This window comes from Dermatophagoides pteronyssinus, unplaced genomic scaffold (genome assembly GCF_027571235.1).
Source record: "Dermatophagoides pteronyssinus isolate colony J.1.1.1.1 unplaced genomic scaffold, Derpt_VIB-CSIC_2022.12 sq0023, whole genome shotgun sequence".
Taxonomy (NCBI): domain Eukaryota; kingdom Metazoa; phylum Arthropoda; class Arachnida; order Sarcoptiformes; family Pyroglyphidae; genus Dermatophagoides; species Dermatophagoides pteronyssinus.
Window position 1 is genome coordinate 214,766 of NW_027461547.1, and position 18,196 is coordinate 232,961.

The following is an 18,196-nucleotide window of genomic DNA, read 5'->3' on the forward strand; positions in this document are numbered from 1 at the left end:
GATGGATGTGAAAATAGTGAGAAATGGATGGTTCCAAACACCAATTGTGTATATGTTTGTAAATGAGGACACACCTTCATCACCATTTTTACTCGTATTTCATTCATTTATTCATTCATTCATTGAAATTTTTTTCAACACATTTTACGACCAAGATACTGCTAGCAGTAATGATTGAAACTTTTAAACAAAAGAATATTTTTTCATTCGATAAAAAAAAGATGATTAAAAATTTAATCAATTTAAAAAAATGTAAGAAAAAATATAAGAAATGAATAGATAAAATTTAAGTAATTTTATCAAAACAATTAAATTGATCTGATAATTTATTCCTGAAAAATTTCTTTCGTCTTATATGAACGGTCAATGATGGTAGCGGCATTGTGAACTAAAGGTTCCTAAATGCATCCTCCGCCTTGATCTCTCTTTTTTTTTATTATACGCATTTTCTTATTTCATTAATTCAATGTTTCATTGTGTGATCATTTTTTTCAATTCATTTTGAATTGATCTGATTACAACGTTCATCAATAACAACAAAGTGTTCATGATATTTCAATAGTGATAAATAAATAAAAATTTGACCACAACATTTGATAATCGATTGTTTACCAAATCGTTATTTGTTTGATAATCCATTTTTATTCGTTTGATAAAATATTCGATTTTTAATTATCGAGCAATGTCACTACAGAATGCGGATGCATTGTCATCCTCAACATCAACAAATATGAATTCCACCGATCATCATATTCCTCATTCTCATGTCATTCATAATGGAACAAATCCGAATCAATCCACTGATGAAATGCCTATATATGATCCAATGTTGATGAATCTTGTCAAAGACTTTTTCAATGCACAGTTTGAATTGAAAAAGGCGCAATGTCCATTTCCTTCTTCATCGCCATCCACATCATCATCATCATCATCATCATCATCGAATCCAACAGCAACGACAAATAATACCCAATCATTAGTCAATCATAGTCAAATACGAATGGCGTTAAGGGCACTGGGCAAATCATTTGAAGAAAAATATGCAAGACAATTGTATGAAATAATTGTCAAACTTGAATTACAGCCACAGAATGCATGTGCAACGTTCCATTGTCTTAGCAATGAAATGTTTGTTCAAGGAATACAATGGAATCATATTGTTACTTATTTTGTATTCAGTGTGGATTTCGCTTATTATGCTAGCCAACAACATGTAGCCACTGTTAATGATGTGGTTAAATGGTTAACCCGTTATACTGCCGAACATTTATTACCATGGATCGAAAAGAATGGTGGTTGGGTATGTATCATATGTTTATAATACAGAATTTTTTATTCCACACATTGATCAGCTGTTCATCAGTGTCAAGATTGAGATATTCAAAGTTTTTTTCTTACTTTTTTCTTTATCATACATTTCAAATGACAAGTGTCATGTGAAATATTGATGCTATAAACAATGTCATGGGTAGATCAGATTTTCCCATCACTGTATTAGTTCCCATGAATGTTTTGATTTTTTTTGCTCGTTTTCATTGGGGACCTTATTTTTTCTCATAATTATCATAGTGCACATGTCATCCGCACACACACACTTGGGACCTTCAAGGGTCCCCGGTTTTTTCCGATGACAATATAACTACTACTGCTTTACGCTTTCTTTCTATTTGTTTTTCAAATGTGTAGTCGATTTCTCTGAGAAAGAAAAAACTATACTACACCATAATTGAGATAGATTCATTCTATGTATATATGTATGTTTATGACCCGACCCGATCGACCGTCTCTTGATTGTTGTTGTCGAGGTCACATTCCTTAGCAGGTCGTCGCCGTCATCGTTGGTCGTTTTAGAGATGTGTATGTGTGTGTGTATGGATATGATAAAAAGCCTGGGAGCGAGAGAGTGAAATATACAACAACAACGAAAAATACTTGTTCTCTATGTTTGTCTATAACTAAATGTGATGTGTTGTGGTGAGAAACTTTGTACAACAGCAACCACCTTCATTATCAATTGACCAATATAATCAAGAAGAGAAGAATGCACTGCACAATTTGAAGAAAAGAAGAATTATTTAGAAAAAAAACAATATAAAGAATCCTGTTGTTGTCAAGGTTATTCTTTTTTTGTATGCATGAATACACAATTATAATGATGGGTGATTTTATTCTGAACTTGATAGGTGTGTCTGTGTGCATGAGAACAATGAGATGTGAAAAACAATAGAAAATAATATCTAAGTCAATTTTGGTTAGCGAAAGAAAAATAAAACCTGTACCTGACAAGACTTATTATGTAATTTGGTCCACTTTTTCTTTATGGTCATATTGAAATGGTTTAAATTTCATACTTGGACAAAATCCTATTCAAATACCGGATTTTAAAATGAAATCCAAAAAAACATGATATGTAATGATAAACATAATGATGATATTGATGTAAAATGATGACAAATTTAAACCAAACAAACAACCATCATGATCATCTGATAATCGATGGTGATGGTGTTTTTTCTTCGTCGGTAAACGATCAAAAGAAACGAGAAACATTCATAGATATGATATGAGATTATGTAAGTGTGTGTGTGGTAGATCCTCTTTAAAAATAATAAATAAAAAGCATAAAAAATCCTTGACAAACGGTGGGAATCGAAAATGTGTCGGACTTTAAAAAAAATAATTTGACCTTCTCTTTAATACTTAAGTAGTTTTTAAAAACCGGATTCTCATGAGCTTGACTTTTTAACTTGACATTTGACAATTTTTTTTAAATTTAACAATTTTGACTAATTGATTCGTATTCTTTTTTTCTAGGATGGCATCGTAAACTTTGCACAGGATATAATTGGTGATGTACCGAATAATGACAATGCTTTGTTCAATATGGATCTTAAGAATATACTATGTGGTGCTGCTGGTGCACTTGGCGTCCTATCATTGGGTCTATTTCTTTCATCCAAATGAAAATTATTTCGAAATAATTTTATTGTTTATTGATAAAAATATTGAAGAAAATTTTGTCTAACTTCTGATTCTACTTTTTTTTGATAAAAACCAATTCATTTTTTTCAAATAAAACCCAGCCTATACTTTGTGCATATTGTATATGATCAATAAGATCGAATGACACACACAGGCATCATACACTAAAATCATCTTTTTCTATTGCATAATATACCTTTGCGATTTGTAACATGTCTTTTCCTTTTTTTAATTTAATTTATTATAAGCTTTATACATACACAACATTTAGGACTTTCAAACTTTTGTACTTAATAAAATTTTCTGCCATCCAAATAATTTTTATTCTTTTATTACAATTCCAATTTTGCAAAAAAATTGATTATATTACAAATAATAGATGGCGCATTCAGACTTTAATTTCATTTGGTTGCTGTATGGAACTTGGATTATTCATATTAACGGGAATTGCAGTACGGCAGCGAAATAATGAGGAAAAATGATCACGAAAACGTTTGTTCATAAAGCAATATGTGATTGGATTATTACATGTGGAACAAAAACATAATAAATGACAAACGGAAATAATATCGATACCAATCCAATTGGAAACTTTTTGACTTGTTCCATACACCAATTCTGGCCTATATAATGCCATAGTATCCAACAAGAATATTGGTGACCAGCAGATAAAAAATTCGATAACAACAACGAATAACATCGTAATGATACGTCGTTGTCTAGATGTACCGTGATAAGAATTGTAGCTTGTATTGGCCACACGTAATATGGTTTTATTAGTTGTCGATTGTAAACTGCCGCAGGATCCAGAAAGTTCCGGTGATAATAGACCATTATTAATGATTGGCGATTGAACATGATGATGATTACTTGTCGAACGATTCAACAATGTGGTTGTTGTTGGTGATAGATTTGTTTCGGTAATATGTTGACCAATTTTAAAGTGATTAGAATGTTTGTTGTATGAATGATTATTGTGAAATATGTGATCACCATTCTGATTTGATCGAAATTTTTGGCACCGAATAATTTCATTATTATTATTAATATTATTAACAGTTTCAATTGAATCCGTTAAGTTACAATTATCTTGTTGATTGAATGAAGTCGTCTTATAACTATAATCTATTCAAGCGTGAAAAAAATTGAAACAAAAATGAAAAAACTTAAATTCTATGGAACTTGAATACGTGATATTGGAAAGGTTCTATTGAAAATATAAACAATTCAACTTACTTGGACTTTTATTCTTTGTCATTGTAATTGACATTTGTAAATGTTTTGTCGGGCCTACTTGTTTTTGTTGTTGATTTTGATGATGATTAATATCACAATTGATCTGTTGTTTACCTGAAACACTATGTCGCAATGTCAATGCAATCGAACCATATGTCAAAATCATTATGATTAATGGAATAATCAATAGGATAAAATCCAAAAATAATGTGAACACTTGTTTATGTAGAAATGATGGCCATGCTTCACGACATTTATAATGTCCTATTAATGAAAATGAAGAACATGAAACTTAGTTAGTTTTTCTCCAAAATTCCTGACATATAAGAATATTGTAATGAAAAGTTAGTCTCGTGTGTGTGTATGTGTTCATTTTCATTATCATTATTATTCTTGCATTATTGATAAAATGAATTAATCGCAAATAGGTGTGCTCAGATATTGGATCAGCCAAGAGATTTTTCTTTCTTTTTTTCATTATCATTCTGTTTTAAGTGTTTATTTATACACCGTATTCGCTATTAATAATTCATTTTTTGTTTGTTTGTCTGTTTGTTTACAATATATACGATAATAATAATTACCTGTTTGATTAGTTTGTTGTAGCTTACTAACAATGGCCGTAGGTGACATTGTTATGAATGCCAATGTCCATACCATTGCCAATATACGATAGGCATGTTTTTTTGTTTGTCTCGATTCTCTTGATCGAAATGGATGACAAATGGCGTAATAACGTTCAATCGACATGGATACCAATGTCCAGACAGATACGGCAACCGAAACAGCTATATTGATTTATATGAACACAATAAAGATGATAGAAATTTCAAATGTAAGAAAAGAAATTCCAGAAAATTGAAAAAAATGTGGACAAAAATTATAGAAAAGAAAGCATAAGTTTAAAATATTTAATAGATCAGAATAATCTATTAAATTTTATTAATGTTTTCACCTTGAAAATAAGAAATCATATGGCACACAAAAGCTCCAAATATAAATCGACGTAATAAAACACCGACTAATGTGAATGGCATACAGAAAACACCCAACAATAGGTCAGAAATGGCTAAATTTAGCAAGAATATATTTGTTACTGAACGCATTGAATGATCCAATGTAAGTGTGATTATCACAAGTAAATTCCCAACAATGGACAATATGAATATTATTGAATACGGTAATATTAATGTTAATATCGTATCCAATGTCAATATGGCGGACAAAGATAATGCATCTTTCGACGGTAATGATGATGATGCCGATACGGTTGTTGTAAACGATTCTGTTTTTGATGTAGTTAATGAAGAATGATTTGAAAAAGCATCACCATAAAAAATTGACATTGTTGTTGTCGTTGTTGGCATTTCCAACGATTGTGGCATTTTTTGATCAATATTCAACTGATCATCACGAAGTTGAATCAACAAATTATTTGCCGTAGACCATATTAGTGGATAATAATCTGAACCATGTGACCAATTTGCTAAATGCGTTTGATGATGGTGATGATGATGATGGTGGTAATTATGCATCAACGGCGACGACATTATAACCATAAAAAATTACTGATAGTATGCTATTTACCAATTGTTGTTACTGTTCAATTCAAAAATCGTTTTAAAATAGTTATTACAATGAATTTTCATTAGTATTAATGTCCTTGATAATGAAATACAAACTTACCATTTGAGGAAAAAAATTAATAAATGTTAATGGGCCTCATCATTAACAGTGTCGAAAGTTTTACTTCTGTTAAGAAAGATATTCAATTATGTTTTCAATAAGATAATCATGATATGGCCATAATCAATGTTATTGCTGTTTTCATTATTTGATCACATGAATTCATTTTTTTCAATTGAAATTTTTAAATATTCACGATTATCATTGTAATCTAAGTAGAAAATGAAAAAAACAACAATTAAAATAATGACAACAGATATAGAAAGAACATTCAAACATTCATACAACATCACCACAAGAACTTTAAAAAAATGGTCAAAGAAAAGTAAAATTAAGAAAAAAATAGCGTACATGATGAATGGATTTTATTTCATTGAAGCGAGAAAAATTTTTTTTTTTGAATTTTTCACAGATGTGTGAAACGATTATTGCGTAAAATCAGAAAAAAAACTTCAAGTTATTCAACCGATGTCGATTCAAATTCTATTAACACTACAATTTATATTCTGAATAAAATACATGAAAATCGTTGGCCAGAAAAAAAAATAATATTACCAACATTCAGATTTTTTTACGAAAAAAAATCAGCTACTTTATACTATTATTTTTTCTAAATTTCTCATGTTGGTATAGTTCATTTCAATAATCAAGAATGAAAAACAACCACCACAAGAGAAACTGAATTCAACAAAATTCAGAACATCAAAAATAAATTCAGATGTGATAATAATCTTTAATAAATGTGTTTATTAGTACATACACCATAACGAATAACATGTACATTCAATAAAAATTTAAGAATCGCACAAAACCAAACACATCACATGATGTTATGATGGCTTTCAAATTGATTTGTTTGTTTGTTTGTTTTTATTCAGTATTTTTATTTTATCTTTTTCATCACTTCAAAAATAAATGTACAATTCTAATTTATAAATGGATTTAGTTTTTTTTTGATTTTATAAATGAATGATGAATCAACACCAAGGCAAATAAAAAATGTTGGAACAAACAAGCAAATGGATGTTGGATTAGAGAAACAACAAGAATATCAAGTTTGAATTTTTTCATTCTCTTTTTATTCGTAATTTTGTGGCGATCGCATAGTATATTCTTGTTCTTTGCCTGATGACCTTATTTTTGTGACTACATTTAGGTGTGCGTGTGTATGTAATAACCGTAATTGAAAAGGAATGTTGAAAAATCCTATTCTCCATGTTTGATTGTTCATAATGACGACAATAAAATGAATTCATAATCTTATTTTTAAATATTAATAACTATAATCTCTTCCATAATAATAATACTAATGATAATGACAATGGCAGTGAAACAACAAAAAAATAATAATGAAAGTGCAAAAATAACGTTCAAAAATCATACATGTAGAGAGGGTAAATATTAAAAAAAATGTTAACGCAAACACAATTTTATTCTGTTATTGTTGTTGTTGTTGAAATTGCTTTCAATTTTTGATGCAGAAAATACGGTAATAAAAAAAATATCATCATTATCTTCATAATGTTGAATAAAAAATTTAATGATTCCAAATGATGTATATAATTAAGATTTCTACGGAAAAAGCTGAAATTATTTTAAGCATATGTTTTCTTTAAGTTTCAAAAATTCAAGGATTTTCGGATATATATTTTTTTTTTGAATTCACTACAATCACAATGATAATTTAATCTTCAAGATTATTATATCATATAGTATACTATAGCTATAGCTAAAAACGAAAGTAAAAACACATTAGCTGTGACTGATGATATAATTTAGTTTTATTTAGAAAATAATAAAATAAAATGTGTGTGTGTGGGTGATAAACAAAAATTTACAATACAATCTTGATCAAGAATCGTAACGTATTTTGATAAAATCAACTATTTTATGTTTTAAAATTATAAAGCTAATAAATAACCAATTTGTTCATAAACAATTTCGTAATTAATAAATCTATTTTAAGCATTAAGCATCATGAAGAATTGATTCGGATCTATTCCCGAAAAAAAATCCGTGCAAATTATTATCTTGATAGAGCAAAAAAATCTTTTTAATTCAAATATAAAGTGATTGATGATTCCGGATAAATCCTTGATCAGAAAACTTCCTTTTTCCTCTTGTGTATTAAAAAAATAAAGTTCATATGAACAAGTATGAACCAAGCTTCAAGGCAAAATATATTACATCAAAATAGATTCATTTACACTGAAAAAAAATCCTTTTGAAAAAATAAACATTTAAAAAAAAATTGCATAACATTTCGATTTTTTTATTTTTGTTTTACTTTGGAGTTGCACTATATTTTTATTGTTTTTGCTTTTGTCAAATTCATTCAGAAAAAAGTTTCAAGATGATAATGATGATGATGAAAAAATAACGTATAAAACTAACAATCCCAAGAGTAAGGTATATCATGTCTTCTTTGGTTTTTTTTGCATCAATCATCAAAGTAATGAAAAATTCCATTATGTCATTGAGGTGCAGAATGTAGGCTCTGTTATTAGTAAGAGATATTTGACGGATACAATCAACGGAAAAGAAGACATTCATCCATCCATCCAGTTTGAATGACAAAAACGTGCACAATGATGGTCGATGGAAATTCGTTTGAAATTTTTTTTTAGTTTGTTTTGTTTCAACACTTTTTTCATATCATCAAAAAAAAAGTTTTTTCCACTTTTTTGGAATGTATTTTAAGCTATTTCAAGAGAATTTTGTGAAGAACGTTGGTTGAAACGGAATATTTTTTCCCCTCATTCAAGTTTTTTTGCATTTTTATTTTTTATACATTTTTTGCTGTCAATCTAAACTTGAATGATTTTATTCAGTCAATCAGTTGACTAAAAAAATTTTCTTCGGCCCATTTCATTATTCGTTAAAGTATGAGTGAAAATGATAAATGACTAAAACAATTTAATGGTAAAATAGATTTAAACAATGATGATTATAATCAAAGCAATAAAACAATAAATAAAGTCTGATAGGATTTTGTCATTGTTGTTGTTTTCATTCAATTGAATTGATTTTTATCCATTCAGCAGACATTTATTTTAAAGCAATTTAAAATAATGACCACATTCGTTCGATTCATTAATTTAGACTTTTATTCATGTTTAGCATTTATTATTATTATTATTGAATATTTTTCCCTTGTGTATCGACAATTAACCACCACCGCCATCATTATAATTAACAATTCAAATCATTAACATTTATTTCCCAACTACGATGTAAATAATGAACAAAAAACAATAATATGATATTCAGATCATATGCAAAATTAAAAAGAAAATTTCTTTGAAATTCTTATCATGATCAGCTCAATTGATAATAATAATAAGAAGAATGAGAATTTCTATTTCGAACATTATGGAATGAACGTAATTTATATTTACAGTTTGTTTGCAGAAATAAATTCATTGATTATTAGTTAGCTAATACTTTTTCCCCAAAAAATGTACCAAATTTATCTTATCTTTGGAATTTTTCTTCACTATTGTCGAAAAAAAAACAAAAATTTAATTGTTCATCGAAAAATTTTCCCCTCTTTTTTGGTTTTTGTAATAAAACAAAAAAACAATGGGGAAATTTTATTCTGGCTAATTTTTTATTTGCATTTGTTTTGTGATTTTCAATTTGATTTTGTTCTTCGAAATCTTTCTTTCCATTGCCCTATCCATAATTCTTTATAAATCAGTTGGATTTATGATCAGATTGAATGTGGTAAAACAAAACAAAAAAACAACTTGTCGTACAACATATTCTGCATATTTTAATAGCCGAAATTCAGGAAAGTTTTTGTACTAAAATATAAATAGAATAAATCGGAAAATCACGTTTATTTTAAATTCATTCATTGATCATTTTGGTTATTTCCTCTTGTTGCATGAAAAAATTGGGAAACAAAAACAATATTATTGATTCGAACAGAAGAAAAACATAGATATGTAATCTATTGCAATGAAAATGAACATCATCCGTTTATATATTGAAAATCAATCATGTTTAAATATTCCACGTACATTTTGGTTGATTCATAGAAAAAATGCTGTTACATTGAGAAAAACGGGATGATTTTTTCGATTTGAAACATTCTGCATTCAAATTTTTATTCTAAACATTCCATTTTAAATCAAAAATTATCGGGATTTATGCTTGGTCGATTATTTAATGTTGATCATTATTTCATTGTGTTGTTTTTTTTACTATTCAATCGTCTGAGAAATTGTAAATAAAAATGTATGCCCATTATAATGATGATTCGTTGTCAAAACACAAACATGAAAAAAGAGAGAAATCATTCAATCGAATAAACAATGATAATTATTTTATTAAAACATAAATATGGACAGATATTTAGATAGAATTTTCATCCAATCTATAATCGTGATTTTCTGGTCATGTCATCATTGTTTGTTTTGAAAAAAATAAATTATTCGTAATCGATATTAATATCCAATCGATTATTAGTTATTAAAAAAAAGAAAATAACAAATTCCAGATGAAATAAACATCCATACATCCAAGCTCTAATCACACATAAGTAATTTGCTTATAGCATTATATATTTTTTTTGGAAAAATTTCTTTTCGAAATTATATTTTCGTTTCTGGTTTATGTGTGGGTGGTGATTTATCGTTTAACTATTAGTTCAATAGATAATCATTATTATTATTATTTGGATTCACATAAACAAAAAAAAAATCTAATCTTCTGCACTCAACATCGACAACAACAACAACAACAAGGAATTTTTTATATTTGAAAATTTATTTCATCTATCCATTCAATATTTGCTTTGTTTTGTTTTGGTCCAGCTGCATATTTTGAAAAATGATGCTAAACAAACGCAAATAATAACAATTCAATGATAACAATAAAGTTTATGAAATTATTCGAAAAATAAATATAAAAAAAATGTCAAGCACAGAATAATGTCATAATGAAAATAAAAATGAAAAGAAAACTCTCGAAACACACTTGAATGTAAAAAAATAATGTATATTTTCCATTTTGTCAATCTATCGGAAAATAAAATCCACTCACATTTCCTATTGTCATCATCACCTTTCAACAAACTTTACCAAAACAAACTTCGATCGAATATTTTTGAATTATGAACATCGTGTATAGTCAAAAAAAAAACAAAACAATGTAACATAATGGATAAATATTAAATGCTCAAAGGAAATGATTATTTATTTCTTCGAAAGAATATCAAATATATCATTGAATTTGATTATAAAAAGTAAATGTAGTAATGGTGGATAAGAATTATTTCTGATGAAATTATTATTGTTTTTCCCACTTCCGTTTTTTTTTGACATTCAAAATGTTATCGTAGGGGCAAAAAAATTATTATGGTTTTCATTTCATTTTAATCTCGAAGTTTTGTCTTTGTTATTCTTGTTATTAATTCATTATTTATTTGTTTCATTTTACATTCTTTACATATGATAGTCACAAACATTAAACATCCAGAATATTCAATAGAGAATTTGTACTTAAAAACAACAATGAAACAAACAAGATGAAATTTGGAGAAAAATACGTAAAGAACTTGTAAAGAACAGAATCAACAACACCCTATAATTTTCATTTATAAATCTTTTTCAATTTTCAAAATGAATGAAAAAAGTTTCCGAATGTTAAGAAATAATTATATCGATTCCACAAATGTTGGTCGTTATATTTTCCTTTGTCGGTAAGCAAACAAACATCCGTTTTAAATTAAGAGGAAAAAATAAACAAAATTTATTGAAAACTGAAAAGTATTTTTCTCATATATAGCAATTCTATAGAAACTTATTTATGATGTTAATTTTCTCTGTGTGTGAGTAAATAAATATTTGAACTTTTACATTTATTTACTCGCGAAGAAAATAAATGAGAAAAAAAAGGATCAGAACATAAATATTATTATTATTATTATCATTTTTCCTGGGCCATTAGTTGAAAATATATTTTTGGTAATCATTTTTTTTCGGGAAAAACAAAACAACCAACTAATAACATCAATTATTCAAATTGACTATCTTCATTTGTTGTTCATTGTTGTTGTTGTTCAAATTCAATTATTTTGGCCATTTTCGAACATCCGTAATCACCCATTAACACACATACGTATGTGTTTGTTGTGTGATTAAGGCCACAAATATAAAGAAATATAGAAAAAATGCTTCCAAGAATTATTTTCATTAGTAGTATTTATCAGGTAAAAATGTTAGTACTTTATTTTTATGTTTACAAGGAAAAAAATCATAAAGCATCTTTGATCAAAAGAAAAATAAAATAAAACAAAACAAAAAACATTGGGGAAATTTTAAAATTTCAAATATTTTCAACAAAAAACAAAATTTTCATTCACACATTGAAAAATACAACGACAAAACGATAATAGACAAATCTTAATATGAAAAATTCAATATATTGAGAAAAGAAAAATCGATTTCATCGATAAGAAATAAAATGGAAATCTATTTCAGTTAGCTAACCAAATAAAATGTGATATTATATTCTTTAGCATCGATAACATACAAACAGAAAAATACAAATTCAGTTTCGATTTTGATCATAAAATAAAATACTCATTGCTATCAAAGTTTGAATATATCGAAAAAATCCACTTGCACAAATAAAGAAAAATAGATCAGAAAATATTCAAGTAAGTAAATTGCCAAAAGCTGAACACAAAATTAATAATAACTGAATTCTCTGGCCAAATGATAAGATGATAATAGTAAAACTTTCTTTATATTCTGATATTGATGGTTCATTGGTGACTTATAACTTTTATAATCATGGTGAAAAAACAACAAAAACAAATACAAACCAGAGGCTATTATCGATGATTACTTCGAACCGAATTCCATAAAAGGATATGATTTTATGCGCAAAAATATTTACAAAGAAAGATTAACAAACAAACAGAATCGACAAATAATTGATTAGAAAGAGTTTTAGAATGGAGAATTCAAAAAAACAAATTCATAAAAAGTTAGAGCAAGTGAAATGAAAAAAAACTTGAAATAACGGCCACGTTCCAATGGTGTAAAAAAACAATGAATTTTTCCAAAGAAAATTAATCGTTCATTCATTGTGATTGAAGTAAGTTTTTTCCAAATTTGAATGTAGAAAAAGTAATCGGAAAAAAACTAAATCACTTAAAAGAATAGATTTTGTTATGATGAATTTGATGTACCAGTATGATTAACCGGATTAATTGTCAATAAAGTTTACAATTTACTTAAAATAAAAAACTAAATCGTCAACCAATTATTTTTTGTTCAGTTCATCGACCGATTTCGCGTAGGCATTAAATGTGTATAGGCTGAGAATGTCATGAACCAAGAAAATCAATATTTTCAAAACAAAAACAAAAAAAAATCAACCCTTTTTCTAATAATCACATGTCTAATATGGCTAGAATCTCTTTTTTCCAGAGAATTTTTTTTTTAAATTCCATACTTAAAAAAAATGACTTTTCGACATCATTGAATTATTATTTGTTCTAATTAAAAATAGAAATCAAGTAATGAGAAAAATTCTTTGAATTTTTTTCATCAGATAGAATATGATGGACTTTTTTCTATAACGATTTCTCTTTCTTTGTATTCAATCCAATCAATAAAAATGACAAATCTCATTTCCATTCTATCTATGTTCACGTGGATCTTTTTTTTCGAATGAAAATTCTTCATAGAAACTATTTTGTCTGGAATAGTGGAAGAGAAAAACGAATTTCAAAATTATAACGAAAATAGATAATTATTGACATTATTTTATTTGCATACAAATCTTTCAAAACAAATTAGAATGGCTTCTATTTTACAGAAGAATAATCATTCTGATTGAAAAAATACTGGCCATTACTCGGAAATTGCTGAATGACAGAATAAAATGTTTCTCACATGATTAATAGTTGAATCTAAAGAATTCAAATTGAACTATAGAATACCAAGTGTCAACAATTTATATAATTAATATTTTTTTTCGAAAGGAAAAAATAAAAGTCAAATGGATTTTGTTTTTTTTTCATTAAATTTAATCTCAAAATATTTAATTTTGTTTTTCACTATGATTAAAATTTTAAAATAAAATTCCAAAAAAAAACAGACAACAGGCAACAGTAAACAAACTGGAAAATTGAATTTTTTTTGTTTCAGTTTTCGCAATGACTGCAACGTGACAAAATTAAAATCATCATAATATGATGACAATTTCAATGGGATAACTAACTAAACATCTTCAGACGATTGTAATTCTATATTGTGCGGATAACACTTTCATCGTCCTTGATATTAATGATTATTTGGTTGAAAAAAATTAACAATTTTCAATTATCATTAGATTTCGGAAAAATTGTTTTTTTGGAGCTTTTGATTCAACATCATTAAATTGTTGTTGTTGTTTCAATTTTGATACAATTATTGTCAAGAATATAATGATGCAAAGTGATGATGATGAAATCATATTCCCGCACGTAAACATTTATACATCATACATTATACAAACAAACAAACAAAATCATGTTCTAGTAGATTTATAAATAAATAAATGACAGCATGACTAGAATAGATAAATTGATTTGAAATTTTCTCTGCATAAAATATTAACAAAAAAAAAACCTGGATGATAATGATGATGTAAACTTATAGAAAGATTTTCGGATGAAATTTCTTGATCGTAAAGTAAAATGTAAAATTTATTATTCATTCATATAATGGTCAAATAATAGTGAAAGAAAGAACAAGCCAATAAGATATATGGATATAGATTTAGATGATTGAAAACAAAATTGAATTTGCTTCATCCATCTAAATAAGAATAAATATACAGAATCACGTTTTATTATTAGAAATAATTTTAATGGTTCTGTTTAATAAGAAAAATACAGTGTTTTATATAGAAAATAAAAATGTTGAATTAAAGTTCATAAATGTTTTTGAAATAAGATAATAGATTAAACTATTAGTATTTATCAACACTCGCCCCTATTTCAAAAACATTTTCAATGGATATACGTTCAAACAAATAAAGAAATATTAAGATTCATCAACACGATTAATAACAAACAAAATAAATTTATCTAGATTCGGTGTTGATGATGATTCATATTGATTACAATGGTGTTCCCAAATTGCCATTCAAAAAATTATGATGTAGGAAACCAGAACGTGATGATTTATTTCGGAAATAACCAATACCAGAAAAATTACAATTTCCAAATTTCCGAAATTTAAACGATTTACCAATTGTACCATATTTGCGGTTTCTACCATCACCATAATCAGGAGGTTCACCAATACAATTGTTATTCGACATCTTATTAGTTGATTGCTTTACAAATTTCGCAACAAACAAATTTGCAATATTTTGACTTGGATACAAAGATTCAAAACTTCCATAATCATGATGATACTGGCTTTTCGGTAACTCACCTGGTTGACCCAGTTCACAATGTGATTGAAAATCATTTTCATCATCAGTATCATCTTCAATAGAATTATCCAGTTTCATAAAATTGTTGCTGTCATTCAATACATTAGATTCATTAACCTCGTTGACTTTCGGAATGGAACACATTAGTTGTTCATCAATTTCAACAGATGAACGTAATTCACTTTTGCTTGTCAACGGAACATACGTATCACGATTTTCAAACATTGAATGACCAAAACTTTTGCGACAAAAAGATTTTACAGCGGTATTTGCTACATTACGGATTGGAGAAACATTAACACGAATTTGTAATTCAATCAGGTTGACATAATCGGTACTCCATTTTCCAATCAAAATTGGCTTACGATAATGATAAATGACCATACCATTCCTATCCATGCTTTCACTGATACCATTAACATTACAAAATTTTCCAATCGAAATTAAATTAAATGGCTGATCATCAACAAGAAACACGTCTTTGATTTTCATCGGAATCCATCTTTGACCATTAAACAATTGACAAAACATATCACCTTTTTCAGGATTCCGGATTTCACCCTTCAAAGTACTAATAGATTCATTGGTGCGTCGTATATTTGTAAGAAAAGAACGATTATTTACCACGTGAAAAGAAGCACCACAGTCAGCCAAAAACTTTACGGATGAAACAGAACACAATGACAATGAACTAGGTGGCGGTATCAGCGAACCATGCTGTTTTGAACTAACAATTGCACTCAAACTTGTCAAATCATTATTTTGCCGGTTATAGTTGTTACAATTACGATCATCATTACTTCGATTACAATCATTGTTGTACCCATTACGATTGTTGTTGTATCCATTACGATAATTATTTCGGTTCATTTCGGCATACTTCTTTTGTTGACAAAATCGCTCAATATGTCCTTGCATACCACAAAAATAACATTTACCCAAAAATATTCGATTACTTGACGATGCTGACAAAACCGGTGACGTCAAAACAGGTGGAACAGCAATAGTATTAGCAGCAGTTGCAGCATTTGCATTTGATGATTCAGGTGTCGACGTAGCTGCCAGCGATGTTGATTGAATACTCGATTTTGTCAAATTTTTCTCACGGTCAAATCTTAGTAATTCCGATTCAAATTGTTTGTCGGACATATAATCGGATTCTTTACGACCACCATTATAAATATCAAGCATTTTACACATATCCGTATATTCAGGTGGCAAAACAGACCGAACCTTCGAATTGATGATGTGACACGGTAACTTGATATCTTTATCTGCAAACGCAGCATACAATTGTCGCATTCGGGAAAACAAAGCTGGAATTGATCCATCAAATTTAATCGTTTCTAAATCCTTCAACAATTCCCACGCTGATTTTGCGCCGGGACCTCGATATTTTCGTTCCAATTCTTCCAACATTTCCTTCGGATTCCGGTAATCCAATAAACCCTCTAGGTCGTCCTTGGAAATCGATTGCTTAATTATGTTCCGTACCTTCGCAATCTTGTTAATTTCTTTACGATTAATCGGGGGATCAGTTGCTGCCCGTTCATATTTGAATGTCGAAATAAATTGGTCCAATTCAAGTGCTTCTAGCACATCGATTAACGTATTATACCATTGTCGATACGTTGCTTCACCTAATTTCATAACTCGGATGATGTTGTTGCTATTACTTTCACTCATGTTGACGATTTTTCAAAAATAAACGATTAACAAAATAAACAAACAAAAAATACCAAAAAAAACGGGTTTCAAACAAAACAACACAAAAAAAAATAACCACAAAAAGAAAACTTTCAAAAAATACAAATTACAAAACGAAAAAACAAAACAACACGTTGAAAAAAACAAGAAAATCACAAAAAAAAAAATATTCACAAAAACAAACACGAGAAAAAAACCACAGCGAAACGCTGCGACCCATAACCTATTAGAAATAATTTTAATGGTTCTGTTTAATAAGAAAAATACAGTGTTTTATATAGAAAATAAAAATGTTGAATTAAAGTTCATAAATGTTTTTGAAATAAGATAATAGATTAAACTATTAGTATTTATCAACATTTATTTTTCTTTCTTCATTTACATTATTCATTCATTTTTTAGAATCAGAAATGGATTTGGGTGCAAATGATAAAAAAGAATAAGAAAAATTACTGACAAATCTGTTTCCTAAGAAAAAAAACAGCAACAAAAAAACAAACAAACTATCATTTGACTCAAATTGAAATGAATAATTTTGTTTCCATAATACTGGATTTAATTCATCATATTTCAATTTTTGTTGTCATTAAGAAACTAATATCCCAAGAGACAAAACATTTTTTCATTGAATTCATTCAGATTAATTTCAATTTTTTTCGAACAAAAAAAAATAACCATCAAATAAATCTATATTGACAAATCAAGTGAATAAACAAACAAATTATAAGCCAGAACGAATCATTTGAAAGTGAAACCAAATTTTTTTCTAGCCTATAGGCGAAAAGGAATCCGAAACATACAGGTACAAATTATATTGATATTCATCAATTGCAAAAATGTAAAACGAAAATGAATCTTTTTCACCTTTTTTTCCAAATATTCGTTGTTTTTTTCAATTAGTGAATTCCTTTTCTTTTTACCAAATGAGTGAATCACAAGTTTTTTTTTATTTTGAAATCACACACATTTAGCAATTTAAAATGATAACAGATTGAGTTGTCGAGATATTATTAACTTTTGTTTTTTTAATTTGAAAGATTCAATGTATTTTCTACATTCGATTCTGTCGATTTGATGGATTTAAAGATATCAGTTTGATGTCTGGTAACAATCAATATATTTTTATTGTTGTTTGTGTTGG

General features: G+C 27.7%; 3 protein-coding genes across 3 annotated transcripts; 1 reads left to right on the forward strand and 2 right to left on the reverse strand.

The window, feature by feature from the left end:
* Nucleotides 1–337: 337 nt before the first annotated feature.
* LOC113791859 (bcl-2-like protein 1) lies at nucleotides 338–3,300 on the forward strand. The gene is made up of 2 exons (XM_027341694.2): nucleotides 338–1,300; nucleotides 2,815–3,300. The coding sequence occupies exons 1-2, from the start codon at nucleotides 683–685 to the stop codon at nucleotides 2,962–2,964; spliced, it is 768 nt and encodes a 255-aa protein (XP_027197495.2). The 5' UTR covers nucleotides 338–682; the 3' UTR covers nucleotides 2,965–3,300.
* LOC113791858 (cholecystokinin receptor type A-like) lies at nucleotides 3,298–17,991 on the reverse strand. The gene is made up of 6 exons (XM_027341693.2): nucleotides 17,920–17,991; nucleotides 5,905–6,115; nucleotides 5,174–5,817; nucleotides 4,803–5,006; nucleotides 4,219–4,482; nucleotides 3,298–4,107 (listed from the first exon to the last, which is right to left on the reverse strand). The coding sequence occupies exons 3-6, from the start codon at nucleotides 5,775–5,777 to the stop codon at nucleotides 3,371–3,373; spliced, it is 1,809 nt and encodes a 602-aa protein (XP_027197494.2). The 5' UTR covers nucleotides 5,778–5,817; nucleotides 5,905–6,115; nucleotides 17,920–17,991; the 3' UTR covers nucleotides 3,298–3,370.
* On the reverse strand, nucleotides 14,758–17,270 carry LOC142645791 (uncharacterized). The gene has a single exon (XM_075823075.1). The coding sequence runs from the start codon at nucleotides 17,032–17,034 to the stop codon at nucleotides 15,028–15,030; it is 2,007 nt and encodes a 668-aa protein (XP_075679190.1). The 5' UTR covers nucleotides 17,035–17,270; the 3' UTR covers nucleotides 14,758–15,027.
* Nucleotides 17,992–18,196: the final 205 nt, after the last annotated feature.

Coding starts and splice junctions, on each gene's coding strand:
- LOC113791858 (XM_027341693.2), bottom strand. CDS start 5,777: ATGGTTATAATGTCGTCGCCGTTGATGCATAATTACCACCATCATCAT. Junction 5,007..5,173: donor TATGATTTCTTATTTTCAAG/GTGAAAACATTA, acceptor AAATCAATATAG/CTGTTTCGGTTGCCGTATCT. Junction 4,483..4,802: donor ACAACAAACTAATCAAACAG/GTAATTATTATT, acceptor TTTCATTAATAG/GACATTATAAATGTCGTGAA.
- LOC142645791 (XM_075823075.1), bottom strand. CDS start 17,034: ATGAGTGAAAGTAATAGCAACAACATCATCCGAGTTATGAAATTAGGT.
- LOC113791859 (XM_027341694.2), top strand. CDS start 683: ATGTCACTACAGAATGCGGATGCATTGTCATCCTCAACATCAACAAAT. Junction 1,301..2,814: donor TCGAAAAGAATGGTGGTTGG/GTATGTATCATA, acceptor CTTTTTTTCTAG/GATGGCATCGTAAACTTTGC.